This window comes from Macrotis lagotis, chromosome 5, assembly GCF_037893015.1.
Source record: "Macrotis lagotis isolate mMagLag1 chromosome 5, bilby.v1.9.chrom.fasta, whole genome shotgun sequence".
Taxonomy (NCBI): domain Eukaryota; kingdom Metazoa; phylum Chordata; class Mammalia; order Peramelemorphia; family Peramelidae; genus Macrotis; species Macrotis lagotis.
The window spans coordinates 224,932,966-224,954,088 of record NC_133662.1 but is presented as its reverse complement, the minus strand read 5'-3'; the positions used below and the strand labels follow the sequence as shown (position 1 = coordinate 224,954,088).

Sequence of the window (21,123 nt, the reverse complement as noted above, 5' to 3'; positions counted from 1 at the left end):
TGAAGTATAAGCAAATAAACAATTATACCTTTATAAAGAGAGATATCAATGAGGTGTCCAGAAGAAACTCAGAGTGGGGCTAAAATGAACCAAAGAAATGTCTTCTTTTGTTTTTTGAGAAACTCTTCAAAATAAAACTCTGGCCCTTATAAACTGAATGCTTGGGGTGCTCTGCCACTACTTGAAGCTAAAATGGAGAAAAACTCTATTCTTCATATGGTAAGGGCAGACACTTGATTTTTCTGGCAATGAAAAGATTATCTTATTTCTTTGGTATGAGCAAAATAGATCCATTTTTCTTTAGACATTTTTCATCAGCTTTATTAAATATGCATTGATTGGCATACAAATACTTTCAAAAGAGCAAAAATCATGCTATGCTATAAGTAGGGCAGAAACAAAAGAAACAGGAAAGCACGGACACTTTGCCATTTTATAATTGCATTTTCAGAGCAAAACTGTGTGACTTGAAATCAACCCTTAAAGTGAATAAATGAGCTTGCTATTTCATCTGTCTTTTGCATCTTGTCTTCTAGGAGCTCCATTGGGCGGGGAAGAAGAAAGTGATGCTTGTGAGGCATGACCAGAGGTTTGCTAACCAGGGGAGGTATTGAGCTATATGCCCAATTAAGGGGAGGGTCTAAAGCACTGATTTCATGAACTCCTGCCCCATATTTCAGATCAGGAGGTCTTTGCCTTCAGATTCTTTCTGTTTTGTGCCACCAATGTACCTATCCATTGACTAGTTTTCTCTTTGGCTTCTTGCCAGCTGAAGCGAGGCTCATAACCCAAATCTTTCTTGGCTTTTTTGGAGGAGAAGGTAAAAACACTATTGGTCAATGATAACAAATGGCGATTGAAGGGTGGTTCATAAATGAAAATAGGGCATAGCATGAAACTTATCATCTCTAATAAGAAGGCTATCCAATATAGTAATGGTAGAGGAATGCCTAATTTTGACCCAAGTTTGAAGCCCCATTCCTTGCTCACTTCATAGTTAAAATTAGAATAACTCTGGGGGGGTGTATCATCACAGATGTAATAGAACTGACCCCCAATTATTTGGGCTTTCTGAGAATCCCGCAGGGCTCTGAGGGCCAGGACATGAGCCCAAGCCACATTTCCAACATAGACTTGGTTGGCCATGGAACCTTCCCTATCTCTTATAAGGATCTTATCATTTTTAAGGGCTCTTGTAATTATACGTTGGAGAAAAACACTTCCCTCCCCATATATGTACATAGGCCTCAAGGAGCAGGTGTGCATGATAGTGCCATTCCTAAGAGGTTGTCCATCAACTGCCAACACAGCCTTCTCAGCCAGCTTCTTGCTGTAGGGATATGCATTATGCCATTTGCTTTCAAGGGGTTCTCCCTCATGCCCATTTTGGATGGGCTTTGTATATGAGTTGGGACCAGCCACATCCACAGTGCTGGTATACAGGAAGATAGGCACATTAGCCAAGATGCAGGCTTCCAACAGGAGCTGAGTACCTGTTAAGGAAGCACATAGCAAAAGTAAGTGACAGAAGATAAAGCCTTCAAATGGTCAACTGAGGTGACAAGGTCAGTGATAGGAAGAATACATTTGTACAACTCCGACTTTTTCAGACTGGATCCAATTCTAATGTAGTAAAACTTCAGTAAATCTATGTATCCCATTCATTGTTTGAATGGTAATAAACCTTCTTTTATTTGACTTCTTTTTTTAACCAGTATTAGTTGCTGCACACTTATCTTAGGAAAGTGCTACAGATATGGTATTTTTAGATTTAGGTTAGATATTTGACAAAACCTCACATGAGGTCTTTGAAGAAATGTGGAGTAGGTAATATGAGAGGATTAAAAATTGATTAAATGAGGGCACTTTGGGAATTTATTAAGTGTCTGAGATCGGATTTGAACCCAGGTACTCCTGACTCCAGGGCCGGTGCTTTATCCACTGTGCCACCTAGCCATCCCCTTTCTATACTCTTTTGTTGATATCCTCTGTTCACCTAGATTCAACTACCTCCTTGATGGGGACTTCCAAAAGAAGATATTTCGAATGCATCTTTTCTCTTCTGGGCTCAAACCCAACATTTTCCAACTACTTGTTGCTTATCTCTACTCCAATTAACCAATAAACATGTATTAATCTCCTACTATGAGCTAGGTATCTTGCTAAATATTAGGAATACAAAAGACAGTTCCTACCCCGAAAGAGATTACAGTCTAATTAGGGAGAAAAAACATGCAAATAATTATATTGAAATTATATTTGGAAAAATAGGAAATGATTAACAAAAGAAAGGCACTAAAGTTAATAGGGACTGGGAAAGGTTTTTTTTTAATAAAAGATGGAATTTTAGTTGTGACTTAAAGGAAGCCAAGGAATTCAATAGACAGAGTTGAAGGAGAACATTCCTGGTGTGGGAGACAATCAGAGAAAATTCATGTAGTGGAGAAATGGACTTTTATTTGTGGAATAGTAAGGAGGTCAGTGTCACTGAAACAGAGAGTACATGTTGGGGAGTGAAGTATCAAAAGACTGAAAAGGTCAGAACTGGAAAAGTACATCAACCTAGAGAGACCTAACACTCCTCAGAGCTCCATATTTGACTTTGTTCTGTTCATTTTTATTACTGATTTTGATATGATGGTATATGATGACATAATGAGATCTAGAAAAAAAGTCCTCGGAGGCTAGATCATCTCTAGTAAGTGAAATTTAATAAGGATTAATGTAAAGTTCCAAATGAGTTGAAAACATTTAACTACACAGGTACAGAATATTCATGTGAAAATAATATGAAATTTTTAGGGGACTGCTAGATCAATATGAATATATAGAGAAGCTAAAAACATTAATTTAGTATTCTTCAAAGAAGCATAGTATCTTGAAGATGTGTTCTTCACTTTTTTTTGGCAATTTTGGTAATGACTAGTTTCTCAGAATAATGGTTTTAAATACATAAATGGCTTAAATTTAGGATTACAAAAAGAAATAATTATGTTGAAATACAATTATTAAAATATTTTTTAAAATCACAGACAACCTAAATTATACCTGTTAGATTCCTTGGGATCTGCTTCCTAGGTTAAGAACCCCAGACTGTAGAAGAAGGTAAGGTAGATTACAGTCTGACTGTTCTCTGCCCTAGTCAGCCCAGGTGTGGAGTATTATAGGTTTAGGGGCTTCATTTTGTTATTGTAGATGGTGCAACTTCAGATGGTTTCTCTCTGTGTGACCCTGGGTAAGTTGCTTACCCCTGTTTGCCTCAGTTTCCTCATCTGTCAGATGAACTGGAGAAGGAAATGGCAAACCACTCCAGTATCTCTGCTAAGAAAACCCCAAATGGGGTCAAGAAGACTTGAACAAAATTGAAACAACTGAAATAATATTTCTGGAGGGAGAAGCTAGTGGGAGTCTTGAAATGAACTCCTGGAAGATAAAAAAAAATCTCTTGGCTATGAAGGAATAGTTGTTTCTGTGTGAAAATGTATTGAAAAAAGGAGATGAAGCTTCTGTCTCTTAAGCGACTGTTTTATGTAATTTTCATCTCATGATTTTCAAGGAAACTTCAAGTTGATTTTCTGGAGAAAGCTTAGTTTTCTTCCTAAATGGATGAGGGGGGGTAGAGGGGGGTGAAACATTTTTCATTATGGCTCAGGGGTATTAGAATAGGACTGTATCTTTGGGAGGGTTGCATCATTACTGCTAAAGATTATAGAAAAGGGATCTTCCCAAAGTTCTGAGCTCTGGAACCTTGGAAGAATCAGCCTTGGGAAAGAGGGCTTAAAAACAGAAATAAATCAACCATCATCCCTTTATATTATAATCAGTTAGGTAAGAGAAAATGTCCATCTTGATTGTTCTAGTGAGAGTAAATTGTCATGTTGCTTTGGAGGGACTTCAGTCTATGTGATGACAGACACTGGCCCTACACACCTAGTAAGTGTCTGAGGCTGGATTTAAACTCAGGTCCTCCTGGTTACAGGCCCAGTGCTCTATGCTCTGTGCTGTTTAGCTCCACCACGTAGGAAGTGTTTAATAAATATTTGTTGATCGATTAATGATTAAGGGATGTGATGAAAGGACTGTGGCTGTTAAATTTGTCTTTCCCAATCCTGGCAACAGTGCCAGCCTGTGTCTGTAGGAGAAGGACACCATCCCTGCCTGGACAGCCCTCTTACCTTTCATATTGACATTCATCATGATCTCTCTCCTGAGCTGCAGTCCAACGTCGATGACGCTTGCACTGTGAATGACAGCAGTGACACCCTGGCATGCCTTGTGGAGGAACTCTTCATCCAGAATATCCCCTTGCAGCACAGTCACCTTGGTCTTGTACTTGTGCTCTGCAGTATTAGAAGGTGGGTTAGTGGAGAACATTCTCAAAACCCTGAGGTTGGATGCAATTGCTCTTTAGAGACATATTATTTCTTTAGGGATCTGCTAGGTGTGGACCCATGAAAACACTGATTTTGAAAATGGAGAACTCACCATCACAATTGCTATGTTGCAGATCTAGCTACCTATGGTGTCTTTTCTGACCCCTAAAAACCTATGACTCCTGGGGCATGAGAATAGGTATCAGCAATCAGAAGAAGGATAGAAAATCTTGAAGAGAGACAAAATGATGTCATTCTTTTAGAATCAAGTTATAATATGAGTTTGGGAGTGGGAGAGGATAGAGATAGAATAGACAGGGAGCCTTGAGTTATGGGGAAAGAAGAAGAGATAGAAGAGGAAGAGGAAGAAGAAACCAGATGGGAGGATTAACATGGGTGGGAGGTGAGAAATGATTGGGACAATCACAGAGAGAAGCAAACAGAAAAGGGAAGTGGGTGAAAGCCCCGACCTCTTTCACCATTTCAGCCTTGCTGCTCTGTCTCTAGGATATACTCAAATAGTCTAAAGGGGCCTCTTACCTTGCCCTTCTTTAATTTTTTTTAGTCTGCCTGTGACCACTCCTGAATATCCAAATTAATTCTAAACTCTAGAGATGTTCCGATATCAGAAGACAAGGTGAAGAATGAGAGAAATTATATTATACTATTATATTACTAGCTAAATATTGTGATCCATGATTTTTCCTTGTTTCCTGTAAAGCTCTAACTCCCATTAAGGTTAGTCAGTCTCTGAAGGGCAGGGCTGTTTGCTGAGATTGCTCTTAGTTCTCGAGACCCAGACTTTTCAGTTATGGGTGGGACCCAAATTTGGGTATAACTTACATTATTGCTGATTTAATTTGTTAAAGTGGAGTTGTATAATATATGAGACTGAGTTTTGTAAGTTTTCAAATCTTGACTAATAATAAGGATAGCCAGCATCTAAACAGCATTTTAAGATTTGCAAAGCACTGTACATAAGCTTTCTCATTTGATCCTCACAATGACCCCTTATAAGGTAGGTGCTACTATGATCATTATTTTATAGGGGAGCAAACTGAGGCAGACAGAGATTAAGTGACTCACCAACACATCTAGTAAGTGTCTAAAGCAGGATTGGAACTCAGATCTTCCAGACTCCAAGTTTAATGCTTTTACCTATTTCATTCTGTATATCAAAAAACAACAGTGTGGGCAACTGCATGCTTTGAAATTAATTTGATCTTAGCACTTAGACCTTCAAGATGATAGAAAGGAAAGAATTGAGAAAGGGGGGAAGGTCCAAATATTGGAATTTGGTTCCTAGAACTGACACAAAATTGTTATGCAACCTTAGTACTATTATCTGACCTTGTTTCACTATCAGTTCCTCACCTATGAAACTGCCAAGTAGTAAGAGACAGTGTTGCCTAGTAAATACAGAATTGACTTTAGCCTCTGAGAGCAAGACCCTTATCAAGTCAGTCTACCTCTCATTCCCCAAGCAAAAAAAGTTACTTTCTTGTGTCCTTGATTTTCTGCCATTCAAGTCAAGACAATGACTCCTTTCTCTGAAAAATGTTTCTACATCCACAAAAATAAAATACTTTGGATTAAAAAGGAAACTAATTATACTGAAATATAATTATCAAAATATTAAAAAAAAGTTCTCAGACTCCTAGCAAGTTTGAAACCCTTGCTAAGAGATTATAAGTTACAAATCAGATGCAATCTATATAGGCAGAGAGAATTCCCCCAATAGAAATCCCCTATATCAATGAAATCAAGGCTGGTTAAAAAAATAAGAGAATAATACAGACCCTAACATTTTGTCTCTTAGGGTGATTGCAAAGACCTTATGTGATTAAAAGATGGAAAGGTTTTATGAAAAGAAAAAATTTTAAATAATACCCTAGAGGACTCTGTATTAGCTTCCCTAGGCACAGCTCTATTGATGAAACCCTCTTGGTGTGGGGTCCAGCAGCCTTTCTGTCTTCTCTAGCTCTGCCATCAGGTTCTGCACCTTGAGAACCCTGGAGTCTGAACCTGGCTCCATGTTTTTTCATAGAAACCCATATGCTCTTAATGAATGTTGTCATTTTTGCCTGTGAGGGGAAATAATGGAAAGCAAGCATACTCCCCTTTATATGCTTCCCACTGTGCTAAGGCTGAAGAAAAGAGGAATATGGGGCCCCTGGCACCCTTTTCCCAAGTCACAGTTCTCATCAAACCACAGCCTTGAAAACTTATCTCTACTGTCTCCCCTTCTCCTAGCACCAATCAAGCAAGTTGTGGTCTATCTGGGCAGAGAAGACACCCTTCCTGGCCTGGTCTGGCATGGTATTCATCCATCCATCCATCCATTCATCATCCATCCATCCATTTTATCCATCCATCTATCCATCCATATCCATCCATTCCTTCATTTAATTGTCAAACTATTACTGCATGTTTACTATTCAAAGCATTATGCTTAGAGGTCATTGCTTAAAGGATTTAAAGGTAGCCTACCATTTTCCCTTATCAAGCTAAATTATAAATTCATATCTCAGTCATTTGCAGAAGTGAGCTAATCCAGAAAGAAGTGAGTTAGTTGCAGAAACTAGACTGGAAATCAGAAAAGGAGAACTGTAATCTATTCCTGGCTGGATCACCATGAACTCTGTGAATTCATCTCTCGTCTGCCAAACAGAACAAATATTTGCATTATCTCCCTCATATAGTTGTGAGGGTCTAGGAACAGGATCAAGTGTGAACAGAAAGAAGGCAAAAAGTCTTTGGAAAATCCAGTGTCACGAACTGTTCAGTTTTTGTCCTGTACCTCAGAGATTCATTTTTAAAAAAGGCTAATGGAGTTTAGCTACAAACTTGATTCTCCCTTTTAAGCCAAAGCTAGATTTTCTGGTGAGGAAAGATAGGATCAGACTAAATCAGTATTTCAGTCTCTTAACTTTCCAACCAATGTCTTAACCAGGCCCTCTATTGCTAGCACATCTTGATTGTAATTTTATTCCCCATTATTTCATTTTAAGAGAAATGTATAAAGGATAGCAGAAAAATAGCAGGCTGAGTGATGAGGGGATGGGGACAAATGGAGCAGCAGAGGGAGGAAATAAAGCAAACAAACCAGAGAAAAGCCCCAGAGTGCAGAGATTTGGATGTCTTTGATGATAGCAAGAGTTCATATAAACTCATGGAAAGCTTAGGATGAAAAGAATCTTCTACGTTCTATCAGCTAGTCTCCCCCTTCCCCATTCCACAAACGGGAAACTGAGGGCCAGTACTTTGTCCAAGTTCACCTTCCTTTAGGGTGCAGAGTTGTGCCTGGAAATCAGGTCTCTGGACTCTTGGTCTAATACTCCTTCCTCTGTCTCCATAAGTTGTTTTTTTTTTTTAATTTTGATTGGGGCTTTGGAAATCAAATGAATTTAACACTCTCCACACAGAATGATAAAATCACAAGCATAATGTTAGAAGCCTTTGAGTCTAAACCTTTTGTTTTCCTATAAGGAACTGAGACACAGAGAGGTTCAATGTTTTGCCTAGGGTCATGGTTAATAAGCATCTAAGGTGGGATTTGAACCCACATCTCCTTGACTCTAATCCCACAGGAACACACCCAGAAAGATTGAGTTCACTTACCTGAAAATTCCCATAGCAACTGAGGGCTGAAAACTTTGTCTAGGACCCGAATCTCCTCCAGTTCTTTTTCTTCTTCCAGCAACAGGCGAACAATCCTCTGACCCAGAAATCCTCCAGCCCCCGTCACCAAACAGCTCCAGTTACCCATAGGCATCTTGGTACCAAAATACCTCTTGATAGAAAACAGAGAACTTGGGATCAGCCTTGGGACCTAGTCAGATTCTAGAGGGACTTCTAAAAGAAGATTCAGACTGTGGGAAATCTGGAAGTTACAGGACTAGATTTTTGGCTTGCTCTAAGGAAAACCTTCCTGAATGATTTGAGTTGATCCAGATTGGAACAGACTGGTAGCATAGCGTAGTGAGTTCCCTGCTAAATGACAAAAAGCAAAGTGAGCATGGTCATACATAGTGAAACTTCATGTCAGATGAGATTTGGCTAGATGACCCCAGGGACCCCTTCCAGTTTTAAGAGACTGAGTCTGTTCTCATTTCTTCATTTGTATTTATTCCTAGAGGATGGCTAGCCCCAGCAAAACTAGAAGTGAAATAGGGGGTCCAGAAGGAAAACATAGACCCAGATCACAACAGTCACACAGAGATACACACAACAAACCTGACTTCTGTTATCAAAAGACTTCTGTTATCAAAAGTATCTTCCAGCTCCAAATCTTGCAGTCCTTTAAAGAAGTTTGGGTGCTGAGCGTCCTTTATCACTTCCACTGACAGCTAGGCTCTTGGGTCCACCTCCTTGCCTTGAAATGTGGGGCTTTTTCAGAATTGTTTCTCTTTTTAAGATTTCTTAGGCTTTCTCCTCCCCCTTTAAGCAAGGTCAGCTTTGAAGTGACAACTTCGTCAGAACTCCCTGTTCGCACAAGCTCATTCTCATCCCAAGGTCACAGGCTCACTCTCCAGAGTTTGGAAAGGAAGGACACAGCTATCCTCATAAGAAAACCAGGGTCAGTGAGTCTTGGACAAGAGAGTAATTGGATAAGGGTGGGAGATTCCTTTTTCTGAGAAGAGGGTTGTTTAACTGTTCTGTTTAACTAAGAAGAAAGGGGGTTGTGAGGGAGAAAGGCTTCTTTGCCTCATATCTCTCTTTTCCCCAACTTTACTCATTGAATAGGCATTGCCACAGTCAAACTGTGACCTGGGAAAGACTTTAAAGACAAAGGTCTCTCACTGCATCTCTATTCGTCCTGATCCATTTCTGGCCAATGGTCCCACTGGAGGAGAAAGTGAGGCTGGTGACATTGCACAGCCCTCTCGTTGAAATCCAATTCACTTGCATTTCATAGCATCACCTCCCTGATGTCAGGGTCATCTTCAAAAGAGAGAGACAGTGAGGTAGAACAATGGACAGAGTGCTGGGCCTGGAGTTCAAATCCAACCTCAGGTATTAACCTTGGTTTGCCTTAATTTTCTCAAGTGTAAAATGGAAATAGCATCAAATGAAATAATATTTGTAAAGTGTGCCAGATACTTAGCCCTTTCCTTATTTCTGTTGAGGATTTATCCTAGCCTGGAATGTCCTATTGCTTCCTCTACTACTATCAAAATCCTACCCATCCTTCAGCACCAAGTTCAATTTCACCATTTTCATAAAACTTTCTCTGACCTGACATATATTGGTGGAGTGGCTTTGGCCATATCATTTAACCTCTCGGGATCCTAGACAACTCTCTAAGACTTAAAGAGTTTTAGAGAAGGTACTGACCTGAATTAGTAGAGGAAATTTCCTGTGGGTTCCCTATCTCACTGAAATCACATGTCCTTATTTTTTCCCTAATCACAAGAATCTCTGCCCTTTTGTTCCTATATCATCTGATATTTTTAATAAAGCTTTTTTCATGAGTTTATGTATTATCTTCCTATTAGACTGTAAGCTTGGTGAGGGCAAGTACTGTATATTTCTACAAATGATTCTCATATTACATGTGTGATTGTGTAAACATTCCAACTCTCTGGGCCTCAGTTTGTTTAAGAAGCATGGAGTTGGCTTAGACTATAAAATTTCTTTCAGTTTCAAATGCAATGATCCAACAAATATCTATTGACTGAGAGAATTCACCACAAGGGAGACTACTGAGTGAGGGAGCATGAAAGAAATATCTATTTACTCATGGAAGATGCTTTATAAATGTTCTTCCTTGATGGAGAAAACAATTATTTGAGGACTATTCTTTTCTAGATCCTTTACAGCTTCCTAATATCCTTCCTAAAATGTGCCTATCCCTAGAACTAAAAGATGTCCTCCCCATATCATTTGATTAGAGCAGAGTGGAGAATTATCCCCTTCCTAGTCCTCAACTCTGTCTTTTTCTCTTTCTCTTCATTTGTCTGTCTTCATCTATATCTGTCTCTCTTGTCTCTGATTCTAGGTCTTCTCTTTTTTCTTCTTTTTATTTAAAAAATTATAAAACCCATTATCAACACCCAATTTTGTAGAAAAAAGAACCAAAAGGATGATTGTGTTGGAAATGGTGATGTTTGGTAGCTGTTTTTTTAATGTGTATATATTAAATGTGCCCAATGTAGGAATAAAATTGCTTAAATTATGTCCCCTTCTGGTTTTCTTATTGAATTCTATGTGATTGTTGATGTTTTCCCCGTCTTATTTTTCGCCTCTCTGTAAATACCCACTAAATCACCCCTAAAGGGGAAGCCCTCTCGTGTAATCATTGATGATTATCAGCTGACCACACCTGGAAACCTATACTTTCTTCTTTCCTCCACCTTATCTCTTCTTCACCAAGAGATGGAAGGCATGCTTCATTATCAGTCTTTTCAAGTCATTGATTACCACTCTGATCAGGGTTCTGGAACCTTTCAAAGTTATTATCTTTCATAGTGTTGGGGTCATTGTAGAAATTGCCCTTTCATTTTGGGGGACTATGTTTCTCCTAATGCTGCCTAATATTGAATTAACCTTTGCTTTATACAGCAACGTTGATCCACATTAATGTTGTGCATCAACGACCTCCCAGTCTTTTAAAAATTGCTTTCTAATCATGTTTGTCTCATTTTCTACTTCTAAAGTTGATCCCCCCCCAACCAACTAGAAGGCTGCATCAGGGATCTATGGTCTCTATATCTATCTCTGGGATCCATGGTCTCTATATCTATCTCTGGGATCCATGGTCTCTATATCTATCTCTAAGTTTAGCTCAGGGACTCACTGGGTGGAGTAGGAAATCCTCAGGTTGCTACTATAAATTCCATGAATGGTATCATAGAGTTAGAAACTGTGTGATGGATAGAACTAACTGACCCAGAGCTGAATTCAATCATCTGTAGTGAACAGAACTAAAAAACAGTAGACTTAAAAATGGAGAAAATAGAGGAAAGCACAATGAGCATGTCATTTCCATATCCCTGGAAGCTTTGCTCCCTTACTGAAACCCAAGATCAAAATAGTTGGGTTTTGTTGTTGTTGCCGCCATGTTCTGTTGATGACATATGGAACTTGCAGGCCACTAACTATCTGGGATCTTTTTCAAATATGCTGATTTTGTAGTATACCACGAAGTGGAGCATTTTACATGGAATCTCAGACATCTTTTTCTATACTATCTCTGCTTCAATTTGTAAATCAATGTGTATGTTATTTATCAAAATCTTTGGTAAAAAAATATCAAACAGTTTGGGGTCAGACAGAGATCTCTAGTGTTCTCTCCTGGAGATCACTGGCCAAGTAGACATTAACAATTGATCTGAGTCTGACTGGTCATCTAAGTTTGAAACCCCCTAATATAGTACTATTTAAATAGAAATGCAGATCTAATGAGAATATTGATGGTATGGGACTCCTTTAGAAGGAGTAATAACACATATTTTGAACATATCACTAAGGTGAAATGATATCCATAATAGATATTAGTGAAGTATTTCTTTTTCTTCATCCTAGCAAAATAAAAAGAGAAGAGATCTTCTCAATAAGTAGAGAAGCAACTGCAATATTTACTCTGTAGAGAATGGCATTGTAAATGACTTAATCTTGTTTATTATTTTAAATATGTAGTGATTATCTATTGCATATATGAATTTATTTTAAATTTGTGTTATATTTTATTATCAACTATTAGAAAATTCTGAAATGAATTATTATATCACCTCTAAGTCTCTACATTTTACATATTATTTGAATAAAAGTTCTTATCAGCTTAGCCTACATCTCTCCATCTTTAATCCCTAGGATCTTACCTTTTCTTTCTTTCTTTTTTTTTTTTAGGTTTTTTTTGCAAGGCAAATAGGGTTAAGTGGCTTGCCCAAGGCCACACAGCTAGGTAATTATTAAGTGTCTGAGACTGGATTTGAACTCAGGTACTCCTGACTCCAGGGCCGGTGCTTTATCCACTGCATCACCTAGCCGCCCTTACCTTTTCTTTTTATGAATCTTTAAAATTGTCTTCTGTCAGACTTTGTTTGGCTTTCCTTCTCTATTACAAACTCTGGGAGACAGTCATTCTCCTACTGCAAGAGTATTTTTTTTCCCTCCCTTGTCCTCAGTTTCAAAAAAAAATGACCTTTTATATTCAGATAATCAGGAAAATAAATGTGTGTATAACATTTTAATTGATATTTTATTTTAGCTTTCCAATTACATGTTATGAAAGTTTTTCATCATTCATCCACATTTAGAGGCATATTTTTAAGTTGCATAATTTCCTTCTACCTTCCTTTCCCACTTTCCTCTCTTCTGTGGAGAACAGTTAGGTGAATATTATACTTACACATTTATTTTTAACATGTTTGCAAATTAGTCATTTTCAGTATGAGAAATTAGGATTAAGGGAAAAGAAAGAAAATCATGAGATAGTAAAGTAAAACACAAGAGAAAAATTTTTTTTAAATGAATGTAGTGTTCATTCAGATTCTGTAGGATTTTGTTTTGTTTGATTTTCCTCTGGTTGAAGATAATTTTTTAGCCATTCCCCAGTAATTTTGATGATTCCTGCTTAATAATAACAATGATAATGACAATGACGATCATGGCTAGTATTTCTGTAAGACTTTAAAATTTACAAAATGGGAGGTAGTGCTTCCAAACAGATTTAGAACATCCAGACTGAATCCTGGAAACATTCCAAGTCATAGCGACTGGATCATCATAGAGAAACACAGTGGTCTGCAGACAGTGGAGATGAGATCTCGTCAAGGACATACAGCTAATGGAATACTATAACCCAGTGAGATGCACTGCATCAACACAAGAGAAGTCCCAGGCTTATAGCAGAGCACCAAGGGCAGGGTGCAGGAACAGGTGCCAATTGGCATCTTTGGCACCTGCCACCTGGTTCCAGGACCAGAAGAGAATCTGGATTAGAGGGTTGCATTCTTGGGTAGGATAGTCTAGGATTGTGTACTGAGCAAAGAGTAAATTCAAAAATAAGTAAATAGCTATAAAGATACCTCCTCCTCCCTGCCCATTATCTGTTTCTCTTTTAATTGAACTGCATTGTTTTTGCCGGTGTAAAAACTTTAAAAAAAGTTATGAAATAAAAATTGTTCATTTGGCTTCTATAAATCTGTATTATTGTTAAAGTTAGTTTTTCTAATACTATGTCAGATAATAGTAGTAGTAATAATGGCTATTTTTTACTTCTAATTCTATTGGAATGGTAATTCAGTTAACTTTTTTGAATCTCTATTACTTCACCAGTAAATGGGCAATTATAATAAATATAATATAATATGGTAACATAATGTAATGTTTATCTAGCATAGTATAATACATATAATACAATAAATAAGTATAATATATATATAATACCAATTTCACAGGTTTATATGTGACTCAAATCAGATTATATGGCCAAAGTATTGTAAATAAATGTCAGTTATTGTTAAATAGTGGTTCTATCACTATTTTTATAGGACTAGGTCACATATCTGTGTGGCTATCTGTCCTTCGAACTTTTTTTAAACCAAAACTTTTATTTATACATTAATGTTGAGCACTACGCTAGAGTTTAAGGGAGGGGGGAAGGAAAACAATCAATGATACCGAGTCCTTTACGGAAGAGAGAAGAGGGAGAAGACAGGTTATGAGGAAGGGAAAAAGATACACCAAGACACATCCACACAAGATGAAGAGAAAGTAGGTTGGTCAGCTAGGGTCAGGGACAAAGAAACCTCAAAGTAGAAAGGAACTGAAGTGGGATTTGAATTTCTGTAATGTGGTGAAGCAATGTATTACGGTGGAATAGTTATTAGATCAAGGGCCAAAGGACTTGAATTCAAATCCCAACTTAGAGTCTTTCTGTTTTTGTGGGTGACCTCTCTAGGTCTCAGTTTTCCCATCTATAAAATTAGGTGGTTGAACTAGATCTTTGAGGTTTCTTCTAGCTCTATATCTATCATCCTATGACTCTAAGATCATCTTTCCTTTCATTGTCATATATTGTCTTTGAATTTTGTTACTGATTCCCTTCTTGAATTTCGTTTACTGTGAATTTCTGAATGTCTCCTACCTTTCCTGTCTTTGCATAGACCATTCTTTATTCTTGGGATACCTTCTTGCTTCATGACCTCCTTCCAGAAAATTCCTTTTTTTTTTAATGCTCCTTTTAGTTTTATTTATTTATTTTTTCAATTGATATTTCATTTTATTTTTCCATTTACACATTTTGAAAGTTTTTTAACATTCTTTTGCATGCAAATGCATATTTTTAAGTTAATAATTTCATTCCATCCTCCCTTCCCATCCCCCTCCCCTCACTGGCAATGAATTTTGTACATACACATTTGTGTTTAAAATGTTTACAGATTAGTCATGTTGGTAAGGGGAATTAGGATTAAGGGAAAAGAAAGAAAACCAGGAGATAGGAAATAAATACATAAGAGAAATTTTTTAAAAGTGCGTTTGGTGTTCATTCAGATTCTGTAGGGGTTTTTCTTTTTGTTTGGTTTGGTTTGGTTTGGTTTTTCTTCCTCTAGACGGGGATAGCATTATCCATAGCCAGTCTCCTAGGATTGTCCTAGCTCTCAGAGAATTCCTTTAAGGCTACACTCAGGTACCACTTCATCTGTGAAGGGTTCCTTGATCCCTTTGGCTGTTAATGATCTCTCCCTCCTTGGATTGCCTTATGCTTACTTCTCTTTGTGTGTGGTTTGTCTCTTAGCAGAATAGAGTGCAATTTTTGTCTTCCCAGCACATTAACTTGGTGTCTTGTCTGCAGCAGGCACTTAATTAATAATTGCTTTGGAAATTATACCAAGCCAAATTGTGCAATATGAACTACATCACTCTTAGTATTAGTGATTATCTTGAGATGATTCAGGCCAAATCTTACCTTGAGATGTCAAGGTCCCAGACATGAAGAATGACCTGAAAACTGGCCTCAGAGTGATTGCACATTGTAACAACAAACGGTGAGGTCAAGATGTTTTCTTTGGGAGTTCACCAATGATCTGGGTATGTAGGATGCAGAGGACTTTGACTTATGAAACAGTGTCCCTATTACAGCAAGTTCTTTGACCTGGATGGAAGTTTTTAAGGTACTTTCATGTCAAAGCACACACTGACCCCAAGAAAGGCCTATTTTATTTCTGACATATGGCTGGAAAGTTTAATTGGCTAGGAGAGGCAGGATAGGAATAAGTGAAAAAATAGAAATTCGTCTTTGTTTTCAAGGCCTGGAAAGGGAAGGAGAGCAGAAGGAATGGGTGGATTGGGAGTGAATGTGGCAACATGGTGTCTTTAGATTTTTCTGTATAGCTTTAATATCTTTCCCATAGAGTTATAAAATACCCTCCCCCCCAACCCCTGCCCCAACAAAAACCATTATACCTCTGATAATTAAAGTTCATTAGCAAGTTTCTTCTCTCTAAACTAATTTCTGCATCTCCAAATAGGGAAAATAATATTTGTATTGCCTAACTAATAAACACTATACTACCACTCAGCCTGTACCCACTTCCACTTTAATTTCCTTTTACAAGTGAGATAATATTATGGAGGGTGCATTTTGAGAATTATATGATGGTGAGCCTTATTTTTATAGGATCTTTGAGCTGGGTTGGATCTTACTGATAATTGGACCTTACTTTCTTATTATACAGATAAAAAAATGAACATTAAGTGACTTGCTCAAGGTCATTAGGATAGTTAGTGCATCGAAGGCAGAGAATCCTGTAAAGCCCTTCCCTTCCACCTTCCCTCTTCCCTCTTCTCCCTCCTTCAAGAGCAGGATAATGATAATACCTCATTTATAAAGGACCATCAAATTTGTGAGGCATTTCACAAACATGACCTCCTTTGAACTTTATAATTTCCTTGCAAAGTAGGTATGATAGGAGTTATTATTGTGATTTTAAAGTGAATGAACATGTGAAAAAAAATAGAAGTTAAATGATCTTTCCATGATCTCACAGCTAATAAATATAGCATCAAGGATTTGAAACCAGCTGTCCCTGACCCCATGACCAGTATTCTGTCTTCTAGCAGGAGCAGTAAAGGTAACTCTGGTTTATTGAAAATGAGGGAAGAAAAGTGATGTGAAAAAAGAAAATTGTTTTTTAAAATATAGGCAAGATATCTGTGTTCTTATTTATGTTGTTTTTTTCTGCTGCTACCTCAAACATTAATAGTCAATAGTGGACCAAAGCTGTTCTGCAATAAGTAATAGTTGGGGGGGGGGGATTCTGGAAAGATGGTAGAGAAACATCAGAAAACAAATTCCAAGCTCTCCAGATTTCCTCCACAAAAAATACCAAATAGTAATTCAGAGTGAATTTAGAGAGGCAAAAAATAAGCAAGAGTTGGAAGAGAGAAGTGGACTTCTAGAGAAGACCCAAGAAAAGACTTTGGGGTCAGAGTGAAATGTAGGCACCTCTAGGCTCTCTCCAATGAAACAACAAACAATAAACCCAGTGGGAGGGCATCTGGGTTGGGAAGTAATCTAAGCCTCAACCTCAGTCACAGGAATTCTTGTCTCATGGACAGTAGTAGAGTCAGACATCTGAACAGAAGAGGACTGAAGAACCCTTTGTTGCCCAGGGATGCCAGGCATGGCTGGGCTCCCAAGATGTGGTCCAGACACATATACATTAAGTGAAGAAGCACTGGGGCAGTGCTACTGCTGTTTGTGGGCACCTGCAGGAGACCTGAGTTCTTGGTTTCAATTCTAGGTTACAGTTACTTCCTAAGCCTCAGATTGACTAGAATAATAGAAGGCGGAAATAGAAGAGTCCTCAGGTAGAAAGATCATTTCCAATATAGTGTGGCTGGGGGCCCAAACTCTGGCTTGGAGGGGGAAAGGAGTGTTGAGATTGGTTTCTGGACAAAGCTCAGAAAATAAGGATAAGAAAGAGCTGAGGCTAGAGACACCATCTCCTACACCCTGGGACTAGAAGTGATATAATAACCTGCTAAAAATAATAAAAAAAATGAAGAAGTAAAAGAGAAAGAACCCAATTCTAGACAGTTACTGAGAGGACAGAGAAAACTTGAGTTCATTTTCAGAGGAAGATTTTGAAGACTGCCACAAGTAACTGGACAGTGCTTTTCTGCAGTTGCTATGATGATATACTTAGAAAATTTCAAAGACTCAGCTAAAAAATTAATTGAAATAATTTCAGCAAAGTAGCAGGATATAAATTAAGGTCACATAAATCATCAGCATTCCTATATATCACCAACAGGATCCTGCAGGAAGAGATATCTAGAGATACCTTATTTAGAGTAACTCTAGATAATATAAAATATCGTTTACCAGATCTATCAAATATAAAATACACTTAACAAAAAAACTCAGATTGTAAATATATATATATATATATATATATATATATATATACAAAACCATATACTTTTACACAAAATCAGATTTAAATAAATGGAGAAATATTAATTTTTCAAGGGTAGGTAGGGTCAATATGATAAAAATGACAATTGTACCAAAATTAATCTGCATATTCAATGCCATCCCAATTAACTTACCAAAAATTAATTTACAAAGTTAGAAAAAATAACAAAATTCATTTGGGAGAACAAAGAGTCAAGAATATCAAAGCAACTAATGGGAAAAATATCTAAAGGCAGGCATTACCAAATCTTAATATTATAAGTCAAAGTTAGCTCATACTGTCTAAGAAATAGGAAAGTAAACCAGTGGAACAGAGTAGAAATACAATCTACAGAGGCAAACAAATATAGTAACCCAGTATTTAACAAAGTTTTGGAATAAGAATTCATTATTTGGTAAAAATTGTTGGGAAAGTTGGAAAGTAGTCTGGCAGAAATTGGGTGTAGATCAATATCTTACACTGTTTACCAAGATAAGATCAAAATGAATACATTACCTAGGTATGAAAGGAGACAATACAGGAAAATTTGATGAAACTTGGAACATATAACTATCAGACTTATGGATGAATAATTTATGAACAAATAAGAGAGAGAATGTTGTAAAATATAAAATGCATAATTTTGATTACATTCAATTAAAAAGTTTTTGTACACATAAAACAAATATAGCAAAGAAAAGAAGGGAAGTAGAAAACTTGGAAAAATTTTTATAGATAATTCCTCAAAGAAAGGTCTCATAGTGCAAATATATAAAGAACTTTGTCAAATCTCCAAGAATGTAAATCATTTTCCATGGTCAAAGGATATGAATGGGCTGTTTTCTGATGAAGTCAAAATAATGATTAATCATATGGGAAAAATGTCCTAAATCATTATTGGTTATAGAAATGCAAATTAAAATAGTTTGGAGATAGCTATCATTTTATACCTATTGGATTGATTAAAATTATAGAAGAGGAAAGAGATAAAATATTGGAGGGGATATGGAAAAATGCTTAATTCATTGTTGGTGGATTTGTGAGTTGGAGAGAAAGATTTGGAATTACGCCCAAAGGATTATTAAATTGACTATACCCTTTGACCCATCAATACCACTATATGTTTCCAAAACTGATTAGGAAACATGAGGAAAAAAACCTCACAAGTTCTAAAATATAGCAGCTCTCTTTGACAAAATACCAGAAATTGTGAGAATGCCTGTTAATTGTGGAATGACTAAACAGATTGTGGTATATATTCATGATGGAATATTATTCTGCTACAAAAATTATGAGCTTGACTTCTAACCAAGACAGCAGAGAGAAGCCAAGCACTGTTTTAAGCTCTCCTGGCTTTCTCTCAGAGCTAACACGAACCAAGCCTCTTAACAGATTTTGGATCCACAGAATCTGCAGAAGAACTGAGTCAAACATCTTCCAATAAGATATGTCACAAGGAAGCCTAGGCATGCTGGTGGTGAGGAGTAGAGACCCAGTGCAGGACCAGTGGGATGAGGCTAGGGGACTGACCTGAAAATAGCAGCAGAAGTGTTTGCTTTCATACATGGTGGCTGGGAGAGCTCTAGTGGGGTAGTTCAGACAACCGATCAGCTGGTTAGGAAGATCCAGGTCACATAGAACGAACACAGAAGCAGCTCAGATGTGGGCAGCAGATCTTACCTAGGCTGATTAAATTGATTATATGGAGAGAATCTTCAGACTTTCTAGGCTAAGGACCAAGTTCAGATTGTGTAATACTGCCCCGGGCACAGGGAATGGGTTCCTGACACCAACAAAGCAAACAATCCAGAGAAGTTTCTGGCTTTCCTTACTGGCTGGTTCACTGAGTAACCCCCTGTAGTTCCTAATCCCAGGGAGCAAGACCTCTAGAGATCTCAATGTCAAGAGTTTGCGAATCATCCCCTCCCCTAACACAAGACCCTAGGGAAAGGACACAAAATGAAGAAAGGAAAACTCAAAGTGAGGTCCATTGAATGTTACCTTGGAGATAAAGATACTAGCTCAGAAAAGGAGGACAGGCGGGGTGAAGCTTCAGAGGAGAACATGAATTTGTCTCCAGCCCAGAAAGACTTTTTAGAAGAAATCAGAAAGGAGTTTAAAAATCAAATGGAAAAATTGTGAAAAGAAATGCAAGAGAAAATTAACACTATGCAAGAGAAAGTGATTCAAATGCAAAAAGAAAATGTTTCTCTTAAAAACATAATTGGGCAAATTGGAAAAGCATAATAACTCGTTCAAAAATATAATTGACAATTGACTGGGAGACTTCCAACCAAGATGGTGGAGAGAAGACAGGCACTGTGTTAAGTGCTCCTCTTCCCCCTCAAAAACAACATGAAAGAAACCCAGAAAGAGAAGCTAGGAGAAGAACACCTACCAAAAAGGTCTGTCTCAGGGGATCGTGGGTGGATTGGGAGATGAGAGCACAGGATCAGCGCAGGGACAGCAGCTGGGGGAAGCCAGAGACTTCTGGTGAGTGGCTGTTGTGAGATTCAACTTTAGTTGTGAAATCTTTGGTGGGGGTGGAGTGGGGTAGAGGGAAGAGCCACAGGAAGGTGAGTTCCAGCACGGTCTCAGAGCATGCCTGAAGAACAACCCAGGTGGGGTGGGACCTGAGCACCATACTTTCAGCAGAGCCTTTTGCCTAACAAACAGTAAAGAACCCCATGTCCTCTCAGGCTAAGTAAGGCTAGTCAACAGAATTCACTCAATGGAGTGAAAAAGATGAATTCCCTTCCCCAGGACCCAGCCCAGGGTTCAAGGTCAACTCAGACCCTGCTGCTGAGGGCCCCAAACACTACAGAGAAAGCAACCAGCTCCCCCTACTGGCTGGCCTTTGGAATTACTAAGCCAAGTGAATAAAACCTCTAGGGTCTTCAAAAAGCAAACCTCTAAGAGCCAGCTCCTCCCCACAATACAAGATCCTAAAAAGATGAAGAAATAGAATGGACCAACCTGAAAAGGAGTTGCAAAAGATAAATGAAGAAAAATCTTCTACCCTAAAAGAAAAAGAATGAATCGGTGGAAACTAATGACTTCATGAGACAACAAGATTGTGTTGAACAAAACCAAAAGATCAAAAAATTTTTTTTCTAAATGTAAAATACCTCATCAGTAAAACCACTGACCTTGAGAACACATCAAGACAGGAGAACCTGAGAATTATAGGTCTTTATGAAAACAATGAAGAGAAAAACAGCCTGGACTTACTATTATAGGATTTAGTGATGGAAAATTGCCCTCATATCATGGAACCAGAGGGCAAAATAGTTATTGAAAGAATACATTGATCCCATTTGGAAAGAGATCCTAAAATGAAA

The 21,123-nt window shown here is 37.8% G+C and overlaps 1 protein-coding gene across 3 annotated transcripts; it reads right to left on the bottom strand.

The window, feature by feature from the left end:
- Window positions 1-293: 293 nt before the first annotated feature.
- On the bottom strand, window positions 294-20,315 carry LOC141488478 (3 beta-hydroxysteroid dehydrogenase/Delta 5-->4-isomerase-like). Of its 3 annotated transcripts, XM_074188569.1 has the most exons (5): window positions 20,181-20,315; window positions 19,313-19,467; window positions 7,995-8,166; window positions 4,176-4,340; window positions 294-1,493 (listed from the first exon to the last, which is right to left on the bottom strand). In XM_074188569.1, the coding sequence occupies exons 2-5, from the start codon at window positions 19,346-19,348 to the stop codon at window positions 682-684; spliced, it is 1,185 nt and encodes a 394-aa protein (XP_074044670.1). In that variant the 5' UTR covers window positions 19,349-19,467; window positions 20,181-20,315; the 3' UTR covers window positions 294-681. The 3 variants fall into 3 exon arrangements, with proteins under 3 accessions (XP_074044670.1, XP_074044671.1, XP_074044672.1); XM_074188570.1 differs by lacking the exon at window positions 19,313-19,467; XM_074188571.1 differs by lacking the exons at window positions 19,313-19,467; window positions 20,181-20,315 and adding an exon at window positions 8,610-11,906.
- Window positions 20,316-21,123: the final 808 nt, after the last annotated feature.

What these genes read in the sequence shown, in the direction of transcription:
- LOC141488478 (XM_074188569.1), bottom strand. Translation starts at nt 19,348, where the DNA reads ATGTATGAAAGCAAACACTTCTGCTGCTATTTTCAG. An exon ending in ACTTCTGCTGCTATTTTCAG is followed by an intron (nt 8,167 to 19,312) that starts GTCAGTCCCCTA and finishes TTTTCTATCAAG; the next exon opens with AGGTATTTTGGTACCAAGAT. An exon ending in GATGAATGTCAATATGAAAG is followed by an intron (nt 1,494 to 4,175) that starts GTAAGAGGGCTG and finishes CTTCCTTAACAG; the next exon opens with GTACTCAGCTCCTGTTGGAA.